At 38.4% G+C, this 23,206-nt stretch overlaps 1 protein-coding gene across 2 annotated transcripts; it reads left to right on the plus strand.

The window, feature by feature from the left end:
- The first annotated feature begins 1,497 nt into the window (after positions 1–1,497).
- LOC308609945 (SANT and BTB domain regulator of class switch recombination-like) lies at positions 1,498–9,371 on the plus strand. 2 transcript variants are annotated; one of them, XM_081259213.1, is made up of 6 exons: positions 1,498–1,583; positions 3,371–3,399; positions 3,475–3,551; positions 4,036–4,124; positions 6,544–6,635; positions 7,519–9,371. In XM_081259213.1, exons 1-6 carry the CDS (start codon positions 1,539–1,541, stop codon positions 7,553–7,555), a joined length of 369 nt encoding a protein of 122 aa, XP_081115339.1. In that variant the 5' UTR covers positions 1,498–1,538; the 3' UTR covers positions 7,556–9,371. The 2 variants fall into 2 exon arrangements, with proteins under 2 accessions (XP_081115339.1, XP_081115340.1); XM_081259214.1 differs by having other exon boundaries at positions 3,478–3,551.
- Positions 9,372–23,206: the final 13,835 nt, after the last annotated feature.

Here is a 23,206-nt window from a genome sequence, read left to right on the forward strand (position 1 = left end):
TTTCTGCTTGCCTTTTTAGCGGGGCTTCCTAGGGTCTCCCATATACCTGCAGAGTTTAGCACTCAGCTAGGAATTTGGGCATAGTTTATACTCACATTTTAGACCTCAAGTCTCTTTCTTGCTTCCATATTTTCCCCTTTAAATTTTCAGCTTCTTAGGGATTCCCTGGCAGTCCAGTGGTTAGGACTCCACACTTCCACTGCAGGGAGCATGGGTTCAATCCCTGGTCAGGCAACTAAGATCCCACAAGCCATGTGGCACAGCCAAAAAAAAAAATTCCAGCTTCTCTGTTGCTTCGAACTTTATCATCTTCTCCCTAGAACTCAAGGCTGTAATTTTCCTCCCTGAACTGGGAGGTGGGGAAGTGCCCTCAGACAAGAAAGCCACAAACTCACAGCTCTTAGCTCTGGCATCTTTCAAACATAAACATTGAACTTTCTATCTTCCTTTGACTATTCCCCAGTACCTGCAGATGGTTGTTTATAATATTGTTCTTCTGTTTTTAGGGAAGGAATTATCCAACCTTTTCACACTGCCATTATCATATGTCCCACCTTATCATGGCTTTTAGAAATTTTATAACACTTAAATCTCCCACTTTAACAAAGAGACACGTCAGGGGCTCAGGGCTTGCCAGCAGGCAAATAAATCTATCCAGATTATTGATGTTGTTTTGTCTTTATTCTGTTATCTTCAAAATTATCTTCTATGTAGCACATTTTACAGGTTCTTCATTTATGGTAGTGATAAAGTTTCCCTTTTAAGATAGAGCAAAAAGTGTGAAGGTGGTGTACAAATAATTGATATTTGGGAAACAGTGATCTAATGTGATATTCTTAACCTTCAAACATTGTTTTTAGAGAAATACTTCTTTCCCCTCCCTCTTTTTTGCCTCTCTCCTTTCTCCACTAAACTGTCAGCCAGAGTAAAGCAGAATACTGACTGCAGGAATGCCTTAGTTTCAAATATACTTTGTCCCAGATCTGGTTTTTCACAAGATCATTTATGTTCTACCTCCATTTTTACCTTCATAGCCCACCTCCTGCATGAACAAAAGACATTTTAAAGATTTTTTGTGAGCTCTTCTCTCCTCCCATTCTCAAATTGTGTTTTTCTGGGTTATAGTTATTTTTTATATAAAAAATTTGGAATTAGGAGGTGTGACTCCACTGTCAAATTAGATTCAGAGAAAGAAATAGGAATAATTTCCCCAACATTTTTCTGTATTTAATTTCACTGGCACTTGGAATTCATTGCCCTCATTTTTTCCGCAAAGATTTTCACCAAGTAGAAAGAAGAAAAGTAATTAAAATGAACTTCTGTAAAGCACTTTTAGTTTGATTTCTCCATATAGTTACTTTTTATCCCAAGGTAATTTGTTAGTTTTTAAAAACAATGTTTTATTTTCAGTGGTTTTATTGTTTGAATGTGACAAGTGCATGAGGAAAGTATATGGGACTTACGCTTATAACATTGACCTTCTGTTATCAGGGAAAAAGGAGAAGCCAAAGAAATTCACTAAACAACCAAAAAAGCAGATGTCTTCACCCTGTGGTCAGAAGAAAGAAAAGGCATTGGAGAAGGTAACACTAAATTATCTATTACTATTCTAAAGTTCATATTAAGAAATAAGCAGGTACAGCCAGGAAAAATTCGAAAAAGAAGAGTAATGAGTGCCACAGTGGAATGCTAGCAGTGTAAAAATGAGTGAAGAATCATTATAAAGACTGAGATTAAAGATCCCTAAGGTATATTGACACATGAAAAAAGGAAAGTGAGTTTGGGGAAGAGAAATTAGGGGTTTGGGATTAACATATACAAACTACTACTATATATAAAATGGATAAACAACAAGGTCCTACTGTATAGCACAGGGAACTATATTCAATGTCTTGTAATAAACTATAATGGAAAAGAATGTGAAAAAGAGCATATATATATGTATATATATATATATATATATATATATATATATATATATATATATATATATATATATATATATATATAAACCGAATCACTTTACACCAGAAACTAATACCACATTGTAAAGTAACTATACTTCAATAAAAAGAAAAAAAGGAAAAGTGCAGAGCAGTATGTATAGTGGCATATTATGCTACCATTTTTGTAGAATAGACGAAGGAATACGTATGAATTTTCTTGTATATCCATAAAATATCTGTGGAAAGCTATACAAGAAATTGATAAAATTAGTTTCCCCTAAGGAAGGGAACTGAATGTCTGGGGGGCAGAGGCTTTTTAATATATGTGCTGTTTGTACTTCTTGGATTATGAACCAGTATTACTTACGCAAAAAATAAGTAGGGGCTTCCCTGGTGGTGCAGTGGTTGAGAGTCTGCCTGCTAATGCAGGGGACACGGGTTCAAGCCCTGGTCTGGAAGGATCCCACATGCCGCGGAGCAACTAGGCCCGTGAGCCACCACTACTGAGCCTGCGTGTCTGGCGCCTGTGCTCCGCAACAAGAGAGGTCGCGATAGTGAGAGGCCCGCGCACCGCGATGAAGTGTGGGCCCCACTTGACACAACTAGAGAAAGCCCTCGTACAGAAATGAAGACCCAACACAGCCAAAAATTTTTTAAAAAAGTAAATAAGTAGGCTTTAAATTTTTTGTGTGTGTGTTATGCAGGCCTCTCACTGTTGTGGCCTCTCCCGTTGCGGAGCACAGGCTCCGGACGCGCAGGCCCAGCGGCCATGGCTCACGGGCCCAGCCACTCCGCGGCATGTGGGATCTTCCCGGACCGGGGCACGAACCCATGTCCCCTGCATCGGCAGGCGAACTCTCAACCACTGCGCCACCAGGGAAGCCCTAAATTTTTTAAATAAATATTTTATGATCTTTTAAAATTATTCTTATTTCCCCATGCCTTCAAAGGAAGGAGTAAAAAGCCAGGTAGGAATAAGAGAACAGTATAACTACAGTTGGCTAAAAGAGAAACTATAGATTCTAAAAATGTGTGAAAAGCTGGGGTTCAAACAAGTTCCACACAATATATGTTGGACGGGTTGTACGTTCATCTCCATGTTAAGGACCACAGGCACAGAATGAGTGAATTCTAAAAGATTGCATAGAGGTGGGGGGCTTCCAGGTCAGACAAATAAAACTGGGTTCAAATTCTAGGTCTGTTTCTCTGTGACAAGTTTCTTAACTTCCCTGAAGCTGTTTATTATAGAGATAATAGTAGCACCTATCTCACACAGTAGTTGCAAGGCTTCAGTGAAAGAATGCTTGTAATGCTCTTGGTACAGTATCTTGCACCCAGTAAATGTAAACTCTTTTTGTATTACCTATAACGCTAATCAATAAATATGTTCTAATTGGGCCTTAATGTTGTCTACTTTTTTTTAGTCAACTTCTAGAGATGTGTCTCCTTTCATGTGAGTATTGCTCCTTAATCCAGTCAGATGTTCACTGTAAAAGCATCAGTACTGATTTTTGTTTAATTTTTTCAGTAGTGTGAGTATGCAGAAGAATAAGTGGGATGCCACAAGATCCTTGAGATTCAACCAAGATGCACAAAGAGAAGATGGTAAGTTTTATTATTTGTGTAATGTACAAATTAGCTCTAAATAGCAATGATAGGAATCTTTTATTTTATGAAGTATGCTGAATAGCTTTAAAGATTCCAACTGGAATAAGGCCCAGAATTAGCACATTCCCTTAGGCATCAACCAGAGTTTCATTACTAGACAATCCCAGTAGATAATATGTTGTTTTATGTATCTGTCATTTTGAGGCCTCTCAGACTGACTTTCACCCAGTACTTCCACTCTCAAGAAGGCTGAATATGTCTTAGGCTGATTTACAGTAATATTAAAAGCAGCACAGTTATCTGTATATGAGCCATTTTGCCACTTGCAGCCTAAAATCCTTCAAAGATAAAAAGGTTTATGTGTTTATAAATAATATCCAATGATATTTTCATAAACTCTTGATGATTGCAATCTTCTTTAAGAAATAAAAGTAATAAAACATCCTCATAAAAAGTAAGGTTTATTAATTTTTACCTTCAGATCAACGGCGGATGTCTGAAATTACAGGGCACCTAATAAAGATGAGATTGGGTGATCTGGACCGAGTCAAGTCAAAGGAAGCAAAAGAAGTAAGAATTATGTACTCGTGTACTGTGCTTGCTTGGATATGCCTTCCTACTTTATTTTCATCATAAGTATAAAGATGCTTTGTAATTTTAAAAGAGTAAATTTTTAATGTATTTTTATATTCTGTACCAGCTAGCCAGTTTGTTCACATAAGTTTTTCACCACCTCTTACAGTCCGTAGGTCCTCTCTATAACACACATAGTAAAGTACATTGTTACTGAAAGTGTAATGTCCAACCAAGAGCAGATTAACTCTGTACTGCAGACTGTCCAGAGGGTGGCCCCTGGAAGTTGCTAATTTTCATCAACTCTGCATGCAGTGCTTAGACGTTATCTTTAAAATAAGATGTTATCTTTAAAATGTTATCTTGATGAAAATGATCACAAGAAATACCTTACTCTTACTGAATTACATGTTAGTCATAACATTATGTATCATCATTAGTACCAGTATTATGTATTCACAGTAACACTTGCCCCTAATTCTTTTTTTTTTTTTTTTTTTCCTTTTTTGCGGTACACGGGCCTCTCACTGTTGTGACCTCTCCCGTTGCAGAGCACAGGCTCCGGATGCGCAGGCTCAGTGGCCATGGCTCACGGGCCTAGCCGCTCCGCGGCATGTGGGATCTTCCCGGACCAGGGCACGAACCCGTGTCCCCTGCATCGGCAGGCGGACTCTCAACCACTATGCCACCAGGGAAGCCCACTGCTAATTCTTTTATTTAAAAATTTACTTCCCTACAAGAACAAAACACAGGAAAAAAAATCTTTATCACCATGGGTTAGGCAAATATTTCTTAGCTACCACACCAAAAGCATTATCCATAAAAGAAAAAAATTGGCAAATTGGACTTCATCAAACTTTAAAACTTCTTTTTGAAAGGCATTATTAAGAGAATGAAAAGACAAGCCATAAACTATGAGAATATATGTGTAAAATATTTATCTGGTAAAGGATTTGTATCCAAAATATATAAAGAATTCTCAAAGCTCAATAATAAAATAAACAATCCAATGACAATAAGTGGGCAAAAAATTAATCATACACTTCAGAAAGAAGGGATACAGGTGGCAAATAAGCACAGGAAAAGATGCAACATCATTTAGTCATTAGGGAAATGTAAATGAACACCTCAGCAAGATACCACTATACACCCACTAGAATGTCTAAAAAAGTTTTGTTTTGGTTTGGTTTGGTTTTTTTGGCTGCATTGGGTCTTCGTTGCTGCACACGGGCTTTCTCTATTTGTGTCGAGCGGGGGCTCTTCTTCGTTGTGGTGTGCGGGCTTCTCATTGCGGTGGTTCTCTTGTGTGGAGCACGGGCTGTAGGCATGCGGGCTTCAGTAGTTGTGGCTTGAGGGCTCTAGAGCGCAGGCAAGCTCAGTAGTTGTGGCTTGAGGGCTCTAGAGCGCAGGCAAGCTCAGTAGTTGTGGCACATGGGCTTGGTTGCTCTGCAGCTAAGAAAGTTTTTTAAATATGCTGGCAAGAATATAGAGCAACTGGAACTCTTGTATATAGCTAGTAAGGATGCAAAAGGGAATGCCTACTTGGGAAAAGAGCTTAGCTGTTTCTTATAGCATTAAATGTTTACTCACCATACAGATCATTTCACACGTATCTTCCCTGTGGCTTTATTTAGAATTGCCAAGAGCTAAAAACAACCCAAATGTCCTTTACATGATAAATGAGTAAGACTAGAATAGATAAAAAGAATGAGCTATTGGGGCTTCCCTGGTGGTGCAGTGGTTGAGAGTCCGCCTGCCGATGCAGGGGACACAGGTTCGTGTCCCGGTCCGGGAAGATCCCACATGCCGCGGAGCGGCTAGGCCCGTGAGCTATGGTCCCTGGGCCTGCGCGTCCGGAGCCTGTGCTCCGCAACGGGAGAGGCCACAACAGTGAGAGACCCGCTTACCGCAAAAAAAAAAAAAAGAATGAGCTGTTGATACATGCTGCAACATAGATGAATATCCTATACATTATGCTAAGCAAAAGTAGCCAGATTCAGAAGGCTACAGACTGTATGATTCTATTTATATAATGTTCTGGTAAATGCAAAAGTATAGGGACATAAAACAAGTCAGTGGTTGCCAGGAATTGGTAGTGTCAAATCGTTGGACTTAAAAGGGGCACAAGGGGATTTTCTTGGGGTGTTTGAACTGCTTTATGTCTCCATTATGAGTGGTTACACAACTGTATGCATTTTCAAAACTCAGAACAGTGCACTAAAATGGGTGAATTTTACTTATATAAAATAATAAAAATAAATTGTAGCTCAGAGCCTGAATTTAAAAAATCAAAATAAATAAAAAATAAATAAAAATAAAATTACTTCTAAGTTAAAAAGTAATGCCATTTCAATAAAGCAGAGCTTCTATTGGTTCCTTAAAGATAATAACTTGATTTTTCTCCTTTACTGTGCAGTTTGCAGGAGGTATTTATTCTAGGATCGAAGCACAAATCAAGGCCTCAGTGCCAGTCAATGCACGGCAAAGCAGCTCAGAGAAGAACACAAGGTGAATCAGCATAAATGAATTCAGAATGCCACTAGCTTTGAAGTGATTTTTTTTTTTTGAAAAATCATATGAACACTAGAAGCACATAATTTGAGTTTGGTTTTATTTTGTTTCAGGGATTTGATCATCAAGACATTAATTAGAACCAGATTTTAACTTAAAAGTTAAGACTTCAAGAGGTCATGATCACAAAATTTAATGAAAGTATACTTTTTAAAAAGTTTTCTGTTTATTGAGCCAGCTCCGTTCTGAGCCAACTGCTGATAAAAATGTAAGCTATAGTGTGAATTAGCAGAATTCTTATACTATTTATAGATAATGTATTACTACTTTATATAAATCATCGAAACCTTTCTTGTTTCTTGTTCTATCTCTCTTAATAAAATCTTATTTGTATGTTCTGTGTCATTTTACAGCACAGATTTTCTTTGAAAGATTAACAGTTACTGAGATTTGATTATTAATACTACAGATCCAAATGCCTATCTGCAATTCTGAAATCCAGAAAGCTCAGAAAGCCAAAAGCTTTTTTCATACATTTGTGGCAACTCAAGCCTGACCTGAGCTACTGTGGTACTATTTATAGTTTTTATTTATCCCACTTAACGTAAATGCTCATTTGTTTCACTGAAGAAGTATTAATGTGTTTGGTTGTGGGGCACTGCTCCAGATTCATAATATACGATATATGTACATATTATTTCCCCCAAATTAAAAAATATCTGAATTCCAAAATACGTCTCCAAGAATTTTTGAAAATGGATTATGGAGCTACATGAAGGTTCATTAAACTTTGACACTGTCAAGCAAACATGACCTAAAGCAGTGGCAACTTATTGTTTTAGAAGCACCTCTGACCTTATTTTCTGTTTAAAAAATCTAGGTCTAAAAGTCGTTTTGGTCAAGGTCGGCCTGCGTAAAGCACCTTAAAATATAAGAAGACAGAAGACTCACCGCTGGACATCTGAAATTGCTCATCACTTCTTGAAGGTCTTCAGAACGATGACTTCTAAATGTTTTAAGTTATTTATTAATTATTCTTGCAAGCCACATAAATCGTAGTGCTAAGAGATATATATAGTTAGGTCTTATGAAATCTAATTGTAAATATGAAACTTCTTAAACCTAATTTTCCTTTGGTGTGATGCTAGGCTATGTAGAAAATTAGTATTTACAAATTTGCATAGTTAAGGCTCCTAGTATTTGTTATCCTTTATTTATTTGAAAGAGAAGAGGTCTACACTCTCAAGTAGCTAAGAGTTTTTTAAGACCTTAAAAATTAGGGGAACACAGCTGGTAGTGGTATGGTACATGTGCACTAATTATAGTATGTCTTTTGGGCTGTAAATCTTGGGATAGCACTGAGAACTGCAATTTGTGTGATGAAATTTCCAGTGATGCTAATTTTAAGTTTGCATGACTATTAAGGAGTTACAGATCTCAAGACTGCATTAAATAAATTTTCAAGATGAAGTAGTTCCTGGGTTGGGCAGAAGCCTTAATTTTTTTCAGCATTATTCCATAGAAAGCACAATGTTAATCCAACTCTTTTTTTTTTTTTTAGTTGTGTTTTTTTGTTGTTGGTTTGGGTTTTTTTTAGTTTTTAGTGCTTATTATTGGTCATCTGAGCTGGAATTACTGATTATTACCTCTTTCTTCTGTGAAGCTAGTGCCATTCTGAATTTGTTAAAATAACCATTGATAATTTTAAGGCTAGTAAATCATTTCAGTTGTATGAGACACCCACTGTACAGTTCTCAGGGCACTAAAACTCAACCATATTTCTATAGCCATTCGAATAGCCCCTTAAAACAGTTATAATTAGTTATTACTTTAGAGATGTCTAGAAGGAAAGATTCCCAAATACATTTGATGGATGAAAAATTGCATATATTTAAGAAAAATCAAAATCAAATTCTATTCTATAGATCATGTTTTAATTTTCTAACCAAGCAGAAAGAGTGCTCAGGGAAAATTTGTTCCAAACCATAAGCATATAAAAATTATGCGTTTGGAAATTACTTATATGTAGGTCTCTGAAAAACTTTAAGATGCACTGTTTCTATTTTTAGTCTTCCTTTGCCTTATAATTGAAATTTCTTCAGATTAGAGAACAGACTTTAATAGTGTATGACAGAACAGCAATTTCTATTGAAATGTCCAAGTGTTACACTCAGTTTAGACGTACAGAAATCATTATTTTTAATGAGTGTTTTAGTTGGTAAATGAAGCTAGATTTTATTTGATGTTATATGTATGGCTTCGCCAAGATTTTTGAACTTCTGTTTGGAAATTTTGTTGCAGTCGATATATTTTTCAATTGTTTGATATTTTTGAAACAGATTATAAAATTTTTATTTTCAAAAGAAAATGTTTTATACTACATGTTCTGTACACCCTGTTAAATACCAGCGTCTTGTTTAGTTTACTCTGATCAAAAGGGTTTAGGTTTGTACATGTTCTACAGTGCTGTGACGGTCACAATTAAGAGAGGAAAGTATGCTCATTTGATTTTTAACTGATGGTAACAAGGCAAATTACTTCTCCCCTGGGGGGGACTGTACCGCTGAATTTTTACAAACAGAATTTATCAGAATTTGATTTTCTTCAGAATGTGCTTTTAATTTTGTGGACGTCTGTAATTCATAGCACAGGTACCACAAACATTTTAATCAAGCTCGTAATAGCATTTGTTTTGCCAAATACTTTGAGGTTTTATCTTCCATTAATTCTGAATTCACATTTATTTAATTGAAATAAACATTAATGACAAAAGTTGTTTGCAAAGTCCCCTGATCTGAATCATTCCATCTTCTCAAAAATGTTCGGATGGGCTCTAGATCACAGGTTTTCATGGAAGAGGTGAACTTTGTAAATTTTAAAGTTGTTTGAAATGAGATTATCCTGGTAAAGATTCAGCAAAACATTTAAGGGTAAAATACTGTAGAAAAGATAATTTGGTAACAGTGCTGATTCCATACTGTTGGATCATTTTGTTATTGTCCTTCTTCAGAACACTCAGCCAGGTATTGTGAGATATGCTAAGTGCTTTGGAAGCAGAGGCTGAAGCCCTGTCATGCTAATCTGCCAAAGGCAAATCTTAGTATAAAAACAAACAAACAAACAAACAAAAACCCTTTTATCTCCAGTACCTCGAATTAATTCTTCAACCCTCAACTATTCCTTAAAGAATTATTATGAACCTCACCTTTTCACACGGCTCAGTTAAAAGGCACTGGGGATACCTAGCCAGTCCCAATTCTTTTTTAAAATTTATTTATTTATTTTTGTCTGTGTTGGGTCTTCGTTGCTGTGCGCGGGCTTTCTCTATTTGTGGCAAGCGGGGGTTACTCTTCGTTGTGGTGCAGTGGCTTCTCTTTGTTGCGGAGCACGAGCTCTAGGCACGCAGGCTCAGTAGTTGTGGCTCACGGGCTCAGTAGTTGTGACGTGTGGGCTCTAGTGCGCAGGCTCGGTGTTTGTGGCACACAGGCTTAGTTGCTCCGCAGCATGTGGGATCTTCCCTGACCAGGGCTTGAACCTGTGTCCCCTGCATTGGGAGGTGAATTCTTAACCACTGCACCACCAGGGAAGTCCCTAGCCAGTCCAATTCTAATTGGCTAACTCTCTCATTTAAAGGTGATCTATTGGGGAGGATGATATGGGGATAATATTATTTCCACTTTTATAGGACTGTTGGGGGGAGGTAAATGATTGAGAGATCTAAAACAATTAGCACAGTATTTTCTGGCTAATCGTAAGGCCTCCAGAAATGTTAACTATTATTATTGTTGCACTGTGGGATCTTATTTCCCTGACCAGGGATTAAACCTGGGCCCTTCGCAGTGAGAGTGTGGAGTCCTAACCACTGGACCACCAGGGAATTCCCTGTTATTTTAATATTTGGGAAGTGCCCTTAAAAGTCTTTAAGATGGGAGATTGATATCCCTCTTCCTATAACTTGAGTTGCTAAGACTGATGTGTGTTTGTTTAATGCAAGAAAGAGAAGAGGCACATAATAGTTCAGTGGTTGCTGTGGCATCATTTGTTACTTTGTTATACTAAACCTCTTGCCTCATTCAAGCAGTGTAAACAGGATTTGTAGGAAGAGGTAGGAAAACTGTTTCCTGCTGTGTGGTGGTGCGTGAACTGTGCTGTCTTCAAAGAGGTTTACTGAAGGAGAGAGTGAGGCTGCAGCATGGTCTTATAGCAGCTCTCCTTCCAGGATTATCTTTCCTTGAGAAAACGTAGCTAGTTTCGCTTTTACTACTTGTCTATGACAAGAGTAGTTCTTATCAAACTGTAGAAGAGTGGTTGCTAAATTAGTAGCTGCTGAGAATGCTGCTAGCTCTCTTAAGTGCCTTATCTCCTTCAGTCTCACAGTAAACCCCCAAATCAGGTATTATCCCCATTTTATAGGTGGAGAAGAAAGTTCAGGGAGCTAAAGTAATCCGCACACTGGGATTGAAGTCTAGGCCTATCAACACATTCCAACACCTTGAAACAATTTTACCTTGGATTACCTGAAACATTTTCTCTTAGAGTGCCTCCTGGCTCACTGGCAGCTCCTTCAAAATGAAAACAAGTGATCCCAGCTCACTCCCTGTGGTTCTAGCCTTGTTTATCCAAGTGCCTACTTGAGATTTGTATTTGGAATATCAGTAGGTGTCTCCAACTTAGCATAATAAAAGCAGGACTTGTAAAAGTCTCCATAATAAAAGCACGACATCAGCAAGTCTGATATAAAACCTGCATCCATTTGCTTCTCTCCATCGCCATAATCCATCACTCCAAGTTATTAACATCTCCAAGCCTCCTAAGTGATTCCAGCTCCCACTCTAACCTCTATTATTCACAAGGCAACTACAGTAATTTTGAAATGTGAATCAGATCACATCACACTCCAGTATCACCTCATCAAACCTAGAATGAAATCCAACTTCCATTGCCCGGGTTTACAAAGTCCCACACAGCCTAGCCGCTGGCAGCCTCTCAGTCTCCTTTCCCCTCTTGCTACTACATTCTAGTCACACGGCCTACCTGCTCCTCCAGTAAGTAAGCTCATTCCCACCATTTAGTTCCTTCACATTACTGTTTCCACTGTCTAGAAGCCTCCTTATTATAATTCAGATTTTAGGCTAGATGTCATTTCCTCACAGGAGGCATTTCCATGTACCCAATCTAAGGTAGCTACCCAAGTCACTCTCATTACATCATCAAAGTTTATTTCTGTACAAATCACAAATCTGACATTATTACATCATTATTTTTTTCTTTTCTTTTTTTTCTTTAAGTCTTTATTGAATTTGTTAAAATACTGCTTCTGTTTTATGTTTTGGTTTTTTGGCCCCTAGGCATGTGGGATCCCGACCAGGGATTGAACCCGCACCCCCTGCACTGGAAGGCAAAGTCTTAACCACTGGACCACCAGGGAAACCCCTTCTTTCTTTCTTTTTTGTCTGTTGGTTTTCAATTTGTCTTCCATGCCAGAAAATGAAATGCATCCAAATAGGAAAAGAAGTAGGGCTTCCCTGGTGGCGCAGTGGTTAAGAATCCGCCTGCCAATTCAGGGGACACGGGCTCAAGCCCTGGTCCGGGAAGATCCCACGTGCCGCGGAGCAACTAAGCCTGTGTGCCACAACTACTGAGCCTGCACTCTAGAGCCCGCGAGCCACAACTACTGAAGCCCGTGCGCCCAGAGCCCGTGCTCCGCAACAAGAGAAGCCAGCGCAATGAGAAGCCCGCGCACCACAACAAAGAGTAGCCCCCACTCACTGCAACTAGAGAAAGCCCGCGCGCAGCAACGAAGACCCAACGCAGCCAAAAATAAATAAATTAATTAAAAAAGAAAAGTAAAACCATATCTATTCACAGATGACATGATCTTGTATATAGAAAATCCCAAGAAATCCACTAAAAAACTATTAGAATATATAATTAAGTTCAAGATTTCAGGATATACAATCAATATACAAAAATCAATTTATTTCTATATACTAGCAATGAAAAATATGAATATGAAATTTTAAAAAATTCCCTTTACAATAGCATCAAAAAGAATAAGAATAAATTTCACAAAAGAAGTGTAAAATGTGTACTCTGAAAACTACAAGATGTTGAAAGAAATTAAAGAAGATCTAAATAAATGGGAAGATTATCCCATGTTCATGGATCAGAACACTTAATATTGTTAAGATGGTAATACCCCTCAACTTGATCTACAGATTCACCACAGTTCCTGTCAGATTTCCAGCTGGCTTCATTGTAGAAATTGACAAACCAATCCTAAAATTCATATGAAAACTCAAGGGACCCAGAACTGCCAAAACAATTTTGAAAAAGAACAAAGGGTTCACACTTTCTGATTTCAACTCTTACTACAAAGGTGCAGTAATCAAGGCAGTGTAGTACTAGCATATGGATAGACATACAGATCAATGAAACAGAATTGAGAGTCCAGAAGTAAGCCCATCTATTTATGGCCAACTGATTTTCAACAATAGTGCCAAGACCATTCAATGGGGAAAGAATAGTCTTTTCTACAAATGGTGCTGGGAAAATGATAGCTTCATGCAAAGGAGTGAAGTTAGACCCCATCTCACACTATATACAAAAAATTGATTCAAAATGGATCTAAGACCTAATTGTAAAAGCAGACTAAAACTCTTAGAGGAAAACACAGGGGTAAATCTTTACAACCTTGGATTTAACAATGGATACTTAGATAAGACACTAAAAGCACAAGCAACAAAAGGAAAACTAGATAAATTGGACTTTACCAAGATTAAAGACATTTGTGTTTCAGTACACAATCAAGAAAGTGGAAAGACTGCCTATAGAATGGGAGAAAATATTTACAAATCACATATCTGATAAGGGATTTACATCCAGAATTTATAAAGAACTCTTACAACTCAAAATTTAGAAAAGACAACCCAGTTTTTTAAATGGTAAAGGATTTGAATAGACATTTCTCCAAAGAAGATGGCCATTTGGCCAAAACCACTTGAAAAGATGCTCAACATCATTAGCCATGAGGGAAATGCAAATGAAAACCACGAGTTACCACTTCATATCCAGTAGAATAGCTATCACCAAAAAGCCACCTAATAATGTTGCCAGGAATGTGGCAAAATTGGAATCCTCATGAACTCCTGGTGAGAATGTAAAATGGAGCAGCTATTTTGCACTTTGCAAAGCAGTCTGGAAGTTCCTCAAAAGAAATTAAACATAGAGTTACCATTTATCTACCAATTTACCCTAACAGGTATATCATTTTCTATTTAGTCTCTTCTTATGTTTACCTATATGCACATATCCATGCACAGAACAGTATTATCTGCTTTTTTTTTCCAGATGGAGAAACTGAGTCCCAGATATAGCAACTTGTCTAAGAGAAACAGAAAAGAATGACCTGAGCAGTGTGCCCTTGATGACGGTATTGCTACGTTAAACAAGTTAACACATACATGTAAAGCAGTTAGAACAGTGCCTGACATATGTAAGTGCTCAAAAAATGTAAAATATTATTAGACCATTATTATTTAGAAATAACTATGTTGTGCTCATTCCCACTTTTGGCTTTGCCTCATGCTGTTCTCCCATCTAGATTGCTCTTTTGCTTTGTTACCTATTGAAGTTTTTCCCTTGCTCCAGGTCCCTGCTCAAATCTCACCTTCTCCATGAATCTGCTGACCTCTCTCTTCTCTGAATCGTGTTGCATTCACAACGTTTCCACAGTTTAGCAGTCAGATGTTCTCACTGCTTTTGTTGTTGTTATTGACCTTGACTCCCCAACCAACTCTTATGCTGTATTAGTAAAATTATATACGAAACAAACAACAGTGTTCACATTTGTTAATTTTGAGTGATAGGTTGTTTTAGACTATGCTTGTCTGTAGTTAATATATTTTCCCAAATTAAAGAAAAAAATTGAGGACTTCGCTGATGGTCCAGTGGTTAAGACTTTGCCTTCCAATGCAGGGGGTGGGGTTCGATCTCTGGTCAGGGAGCTAAGATCCCACATGCCTCACGGGCAAAAACCAAAACATAAAACAGAAGCAATATTGTAACAAATTCATGAAAGACTTTTAAAATGGTCCACATCAAAAAATCTTAAAAAAAAAAAATTTGAGCCAACCAGAAGCTATTGACCATTGAAATTATGAGACTCTCAGAGACTTCCCTAGCGGTCCAGTGGTTTAAGACTCCACGCTTCCACTGCAGCGGGCACGGGTTTGATCCCTGGTCGGGGAACTAAGATCCCACATGCCAGTGAGAATTTCAAAAAAAATTAAGAAAAAGTGAAACTTCAGCAAGAAACGTAGGCAACTGTCAGAATTATTTTACATCAGGAACAAATACTTGAGGGAGGATTTCTAAAGTGCATTATTCATTTCTAATGTTAAGTAGTCATATACTCAGGGAAGAAACATGACTTTTTCCCAGTAAGTAATGTGCAATAGCTGAATATTTGTTAAATGACATCTAGCTTTGTCCAACAAATCAGTGTAAGTCTCTCTGACAGTGGTTCTGGAGTGGGCCTAGGTTAGTATTTTTTTAAAGGTCACCAGGTGACTCTATTGCAGACATGTTGAGAACCATACTGCTGTGTGACATGATATCTTTAAATGACTAATACTGTAAACCTCAGTCAGAGTTGTGTTCAGGAGCATAAAAAGAAATCAGGAAAGCATAGATTCTGACATCAGAGTACTGCCACAAGGCGGCGCTAAAAGCTCAAGGAAACCATAGTTTAAATCACATTAAGGTTCATGCTTGCTTAGTCTTCCTTACCAACTGTGCATACGCATATTGTTTGTAGAAGGAAACAGAATATTGGGGAGAGAGCTGATAAGGGGAATTTTAGCTAATAAGGAATCCTAGAAAGCAAATGAGAAAAAGGTAGAAAAGCAGGAAAACAAAACGAGAAACACCACTTAAAAGATCAAGCTTAAATATGACGCCCTTCCTCAATGCCGGAATTGTCTGTTCTCATAGCCATGCTTTTGTATGTTTATTCTAAAGGTTTTATATGCATTTAGAAGTCTCTAATAGTTCTGAAAATTGAGAGGAAAAATGTTTAAAAAATCAAAATAAGTGATGGGAAATGAATTAATGCAAATTCTTAAATATAGAATAATGAAATGTTTCTCCTTTTAATAAATATTTTAACTTAGCAAAACTATGTCTTCTAAATGAGTAAGTTGAGGTCCAAAATATCTAGCCTGCGAAACTCCGCACTGTCCTCGCTGCAGTTATCTGAAGACCACCCTGTTCCTCCTAGCCAGCTGGGCAGAGACACAAAGACACAGAGAAGCATTAGACAGGTTTACACCAATATGTTAATAGAGGTCATTTCAGGGATGGAGCAGGTGAGGCAGAATTATAGATGCTCTTTCTTTTCATTGTTGTTTGCCTATGTTTTCTTTTTAATTATTATTAAATATTTCAACTAGACAGAAAAGTACAGAGGATAATACAACAAACATTCAGGTACCTACCACCCAGCATTTTAACATAATAATATTATATATATATGTTTTTTTTAAGAAATGAAGCATTTCAAATACCCTCACCCCATATAGATAACACTGCTTCTAGCTCTTCCCTTCCCAGAAGTAAACACTTCCCTGAAATTTGATGTTTATTATGCCCATGCATGTTGTTATACTTTTACTACATATACTATGTATCCATAACATAATATACTATTTAAACTTTATATAGTGAACTCATCTCCTTATATGATTTTTTATACTCTAAATTATGGTTTTGAGATTTATACATTTTAAGACAGATAGCTTCTGTTTATTTATTTTAGCTATAGTCATCTATTCTATGAATCTACAGAAATGTATACATCTATTTCCTGTCAGTGGGCATTGAGTTTATTTTCAGTTTTTTTCTTAAAATAATGCTGCAATAAAAACTTTCCATCATTGTCCTTGTGCATATATGAGTTGCACAAATTGACTAAAAGTTTCCAAATTTTTCTCCAGAGTTGCTGTTCCAGCTTGGCCTCCTCCTAGCAGTATGTGAGAGTCCCTGTTGTTCAGCTTCCTCACCAACAATGAAGGTTGTATCATCAGGATGACTAAATTAAGCCACAATAACCAAGAACCACCAGTGACTTAATTCAAAGGTTTGTTTCTTGCTGCAAGTGCAGTGCAGGTAAACAGTGAAGGGCCGTTCGTCGCAGTCACTCAGGGACCTGGGCTGAGAGGATCCATCCTGGCACATGCTTCTGAGAGGCAGGGAGAAAGAACTAAAGGGCTCGCACTCTGGCTGTGAAAGTTTCTGCACAGAAGTGATGGACATCACTTCTGCTCACATTTAATTGGCCAAAACAAGATGTGATCACCTCAGAGCGTCCCCATTCCTACCTTTAGGGTCTGAATGTTTGTGAATGGTTACCAAGGTACTGATAGACTTTAATTTTTATTAGTCTAATGAGTATGAAATGGTGACTTGTTATTTTTATTTATATGCTGCTGATTATTACTGAGGTTGAGCATATATTCAGATGTTTATTGCCCAAGTATGTTTAGTCCTTTGAAAATTGCCTGTTGATATCCTTTGCCCATTTTTCTATTGAGTTTTAAAAGTCTGATTTTGTAGGATATGTTTATAATCTGGCTACTAATCCTTTATTGATTCTATGCACTATAAGTATCTTCTTCCAGACTGTGGCATTGCTTTCCACTTTGTTTAAGGTGCCTTTGTTTGTAGAATTTAATTTTAATGTCATATTTGACAGTTTTTTTCCCTTATGGTTAGTACTTTCTGAGTCTCATTTAAGAAATCCTTTCTTATTCAAATATTTACACCAATATTTACTTTCAAAAGTTTTAAAGTTTTGGGATTTCCCAGTTGGTGCAGTGGTTAAGAATCCGCCTGCCAATGCAGGGGGCACAGGTTCGAGCCCTGGTCCAGGAAGATCCCACATGCCGCAGAGCAAGTATGCCCATGCGCCACAACTACTGAGCCTGCGCTCTAGAGCCTGCAAGCCACAACTCTTGAGCCCATGTGCTGCAACTACTGAAGCCCACGCACCTAGAGCCCGTGCTCTGCAACAAGAGAAGCCACTGCAATGAGAAGCCCGTGCACCGCAATGAAGAGTAGCCACCGCTGGCCGCAACTAGAGAAAGCCCGTGCGCAGCAACGAAGACCCTACACAGCCAAAAATAAATTTAAAATTTTTTTTAAAGTTTTAAAGTTTTGCCTTTTCATACTTATAACTTTAATCTATCTGGTATTGACTTCGTGTGTGATACAAAGCGGGGATCTGATTCTTTTTTCTTTTTTTTTTTGTTTGTTTGTTTGTTTTGGTTTTTTTTTTTTTTTTTTTGCATTACACAGGCCAGTCACTGTTGTGGCCTCTCCCGTTGCGGAGCACAGGCTCCAGACGCACAGGCTCAGTGGCCATGGCTCACGGGCCCAGCCGCTCCACGGCATGTGGGATCCTCCCAGACCGGGGCACGAACCCGTGTCCCCTGCATCGGCAGGTGGACTCTCAACCACTGTGCCACCAAGGAAGCCCTCTTTTTTCTTTTTTTTAATATTTATTTATTTGGTTGCACCGGGTCTTAGTTGTGGCTCACAGGCTCCTTAGTTGCAGCTCACAGGCTCCTTTGTTGTGGCACGTGGGCTCCTTAGTTGCAGCAGGCAGTTTCCTTTAGTTGTGGCTCATGGGCTTCTTAGTTGTGGCATGCATGTGGGATCCAGTTCCCCAACCAGGGATTGAAACCTAGTTGATCCATTGGGAGCACAGAGTCTTCTTAACCACTGCACCACCAGTGAAGTCCCAGGATCTGATTCTTATTTTTTTCCATTTAAATATAAAATGATTTCAGCTTCATTCATACTTACTTCCCTGACTTAGAATGCTGCCTGTCATGTCGTATCATGTTTCCATTTATGTGTAAGCTTTTCTGGGATCCTTAGTTTGTTCCATTGGTCTTTGTCTATTCCTGTGCTAGAACTACACCGTCTTAATTACTACAGCTTTCTTTTTTTAACTTTTTTTTTAAAATTTCTTTTTGGCTGCATTTGTTGCTGCACACAGGCTTTCTCTAGTTGCAGCGAGCCGGGGCTACTCTTCATTGTGGTGCACATGCTTCTCATTGCGGTGGCTTCTTTTGTTGTGGTGCACGGGCTCAGTAGTTGTGGTTGCACGGGCTTAGTTGCTCCACGGCATGTGGGATCTTCCTGGACTAGGGATCGAACCCGTGTCACCTGCATTGGCAGATGGATTGTTAACCACTGTGCCACTGGGGAAGTCCCTACTATGGCTTTCTAAAGGCTTTTATATCTGATTAAGTCCAACTACCTTGTTCTATTTTTTCTTTTCTTTGTTTTTAAAATAAATTTATTTTTTATTTATTTTTGGCTCCATTGGGTCTTCGTTGCTGGGCGCGGGCTTTCTCTAGTTGCGGTGAGCGGGGGCTACTCTTCATTGCGGTGCACAGGCTTCTCATTGCAGTAGCTTCTCTTGTTGTGGAGCACGGGCTCTAGGCATGCAGGCTTCAGTAGTTGTGGCATGTGGACTCAGTAGTTGTGGCTCGCGAGCTCTAGAGCGCAGGCTCAGTAGTTGTGGTGCACGGACTTAGTTGTTCTGCGGCATGTGGGATCTTCCCGGACAAGGGCTCGAACCCGTGTCCCCTGCATTGGCAGGGGAATTCTTAACCACTGCGCCACCAGGGAAGTCCCTTATTTTTTAAAAATAGTTTACCTGGTTTAAAAATTAAAGACTATAAAAAGATTGCATGTCAGGAAACGGAAACCATACTAGGTGTTGCAATAGATGGGTGTTAATATTAGAAATTGGTTAGGGACTTCACTGGTTGTCCAGTGGTTAGGACTCCACACTTCCACTGCAGGGGGCACGGGTTTGATCCCTGGTCTGGGAAGTAAGATCCCTCAAGCTGCTCAGCCAAAAAAGAAAGAAATTGATTATATAGGCAATGGAGGATTTAAGAAATGAAAAGAGGACATTGAGGTACTAGAGTAGTTGTAGGTATAGCCATCACCCTTAAGGTTGAGGAAACAAAGTGAAGAAATTTCCTATTTATCATTTGTACTTTTACTTGGTAAATGGTGTCTTTTGGCCATTCAGAGTTTTTATGTTTAGCTACTCAAATTTACCAATCTAGTCTTTCATGACTTTAGATTTTGAGTCACATGTAGAAAGGTCTTTCACATTCAAAGGCTATAAAGAAATTCTCCATGTTTTCTTCTAGAACTTGTGTGATTTTATTTTTCCCATTTAAGTATTTGATTCATTTGAAAGTTTTAATGGTATAATATGTGAACCATGGATGCAACTTTATTTTTCTTTCAGATGGCTACCCAGTTTCCAAGGTGTCAATAAGCACACATATTGGATAGAATTCTTTCCTCCACTAGTTTGAGATGCTGAATTTATTACACACTAAATTATGGTTTAAGGTAATTCTAACTGCAAATCCCAAAATGGCTCAAACACAATAGAAGTTTACCTTTCATTTGAATAAAATCCAAATAGGTGGGGCTTCCCTGCCAATGCAGGGGACATGGGTTCGAGCCCTGATCTGGGAAGATCCCACATGCCGCGGAGCAGCTAAGCTGGTGAGCCACAATTACTGAAGCCTGCAAGCCTAGAGCCCGTGCTCCGCAACAAGAGAAGCCACCGCAGTGAGAAGCCCGTGTACTGCAACAAAGAGTACTACTCCTGCTCGCTGCAACTAGAGAAAGCCCACGCACAGCAACAAAGACCCAATGCAGCCAAAAATAAATAAATAAATAAATAGTTTATTTTGTTAAAAACATATATATTCACTATTTTACTTAGCAATATATCCATATTAGTTCAACAACAAACACCTTTATTTATTTTTGCAAAAAGAAACAGAAATCAACCAAAAAATAACAAAACTGGTTATCTATGGGCAGCAGGAATGAGGTAGAGGGGTTAGGGTTGGAGAAGCTAGGCTTTACCTAGTTTTTAAAGCTAGGCTTTACCTAACTCTTTACCTAGTTTTTATTTTTTTAAAACTTTATTTTAAAATCATTATATTGTAGGAAAAAATGGAGCACAAGAGGATGGTCTTGTCCCAGGTCTTGAGTGAGTCCCTGGGACCAGCCACCAAGTGAGGGTCCTTCACTTCATGCAGAAAAGAATTCAAGAGCAGGCCATAGTAAAGTGAAAGCAGGTTTATTTAGAGAGAGAACACACTTCACAGAGTTTGGACCATCTCAGAAGGTGAGAGCGGCCTCAAGGTGTGTGGATGATTAGTTTTCATGGACTGGGTAATTTCACAGGTTAACAAGTGGCAGGAGTTTCTAACTATCTTGGAGAAGGAGTGGGGATTTCCAGGAATTGGGGCACCACCCACTTTTTGGCCTTTTATGGTTGGCCTCAGAACTGTCATGGCACCTGTGGGTGTGTCCTTTAGCGTATGCTAATATGTTACAGTGAGTGTATAATGAGGCTCCAGGTCTATTGGCAGTCGAATCTTCTACCATCTTGGGCCTAGTAGGTTCTAACCGGTTTTCGTGGTATCCTGTTCTTAGTGGTTGTGCCCTGCCCTCTTCCTTCCTGTCTCAATTATAGATTCACTGGGTACTGTAATGTAGCCAAATTGACACATAAAATGATTAAGCGGGGATGAAATAGGAAGCATGAGAGTCAAGAGCTGTTTAGGAAATAAAATCAACAAAACTTGGAAATTGAATTATGAAATGGTAGGACAGGGGTGGAAAATTGAGGATAATCTCAAGATTGTTTTCTTGGAAGAGCAGCTGGCTGAAACGAGAAATTAAAATAGAAGAGCAGACTTGGATTGGGGCATCTGGTAGAATTGTGCCCAGCTTCTTGTCATTCACACTGAAACAAACATTCTAGGAGAGAGCCCCACCCAGGAGTTGTCAGCTACCTAGAAGTCAATTCATTGTATGCAGAATAACTCAGCTAAACCACCGAGAAGCCACTGTGTATAGAAAAGTGCCATTACACATTTTGAATATAAATTCGTAAACTTTCAGCATATAAACTAAGGTTTAAAAAAGAAGTACATAGATAAAATGACAAGAGATTCTCCTCATTGTTTGGGAAGGAGACGAGAAACAAATAATTGCAAAGTTGTTTTCCCCTAAACTGCATACACTTCACTTTAGGCTGTCATGATTATATGACATATGTATTACATTATTGTGTTTTTGTCAAACAACAAGAACTTGAACTTAACCCTTTTTTGCTGCAGAAAGTGTCCTTTTAGTGACTTTTAAAAATTGAGTGGCATTTTATAATGAACTTAACAATGTAAAAATGGGATTTGGTTCCCAAGCTATTTTTGTACTTTGCCCTCAAATAACTGACTAGGAAAAAATTAAACTGACTAAAAAGGAACTAGAAGAGTCTTCTACTACCTTAGCTAGGAATGGACTACAAAAGTTTTTTCTCAAGGTACAGTGCACAATTGTTCAGAGAAAAGCACATAGAGCCCTTAGCATTCAATGCATTTTCTTTATATCTCTAAAGTTCCTTAAATATTTAACCATATATATCAGGAAAAGGACAATTGGAGAGTAGAAGTTCAACTGCAGGCTTTTTGTATCAATGACATGTACATAAAAGATTCAGAGATGACCCAGACAGATCTCTGTGTGAGCTGTGTATATATGATAGTGCTACCATATTTCTCATATTTAATGATATTCTACTTTTGGCATTTTAGTGTATGTATACAAAAATGGGTTTAATAACCATGGTTCTGATTTGTCTTATATTAATCATTTCTTAAAATTCTTGTATGTGCTTTTTACAATAAAAAGTAAAAGTAAGTGATGCCAAAAAAAAAAAGAATAAAAAAACAAGGTGTATCTATATTGTAGTGAAATTCACAATGCCACAGGTAAAGAGAAGACTCTAAAACCTTCCACAGAGGGAAAAAACCAAGCCGTAGTCAAATTACAGGGAGTTGAGATGACATTGTATTCTCAAGAGCAACATGGGAAAGTAGAGGACAATGGAGCAAGGCAAAGAAGACAATCGAAAATGCTTTGAATCTTGAATTCTGTGCCTAAACTATCAGGTGTGAGAGCAGAGTGGAGAGACCTTTAGTTAATCAATGACTCAGGAAGTTTACCTTCCATACATACTTTCTCAGGAGGTTATTTGTGTATGTAATACACCAACAAAAGGAAAAGAAGGTGTGGTTACCCAAAAAGCAAGGGACCCAACAGAGGAGAGACATGAAGAGGACCTTCTTTCAGTCATGCACTGGAACCAGAGAAGAAAGTACAATCAGAGAAAAGTCTTTGGCTCTTCAGTGAACAGTATTTACACAATCATAGTAATGTAAACATTGTTTTTTTTTTGTTTTTTTGTTTTTTTGTTTTTTCTTTTTGCGGTATGCGGGCCTCTCACTGTTGTGGCCTCTCCCGTTGCGGAGCACAGGCTCCGGATGCGCAGGCCCAGCGGCCATGGCTCACGGGCCCAGCCGCTCCGCGGCATATGGGATCCTCCCAGACCGGGGCACGAACCCGTATCCCCTGCATCGGCAGGCGGACTCTCAACCACTGCGCCACCAGGG

This window comes from Mesoplodon bidens, assembly GCF_964165515.1.
Source record: "Mesoplodon bidens genome assembly, contig: HAP1_SCAFFOLD_1070, whole genome shotgun sequence".
Classification (NCBI taxonomy): Eukaryota; Metazoa; Chordata; class Mammalia; order Artiodactyla; family Ziphiidae; genus Mesoplodon; species Mesoplodon bidens.

Coding starts and splice junctions, on each gene's coding strand:
- LOC308609945 (XM_081259213.1), top strand. CDS start 1,539: ATGTCTTCACCCTGTGGTCAGAAGAAAGAAAAGGCATTGGAGAAG. Junction 1,584..3,370: donor AAGAAAAGGCATTGGAGAAG/GTAACACTAAAT, acceptor ACTTTTTTTTAG/TCAACTTCTAGAGATGTGTC. Junction 6,636..7,518: donor AGCTCAGAGAAGAACACAAG/GTGAATCAGCAT, acceptor TAAAAAATCTAG/GTCTAAAAGTCGTTTTGGTC.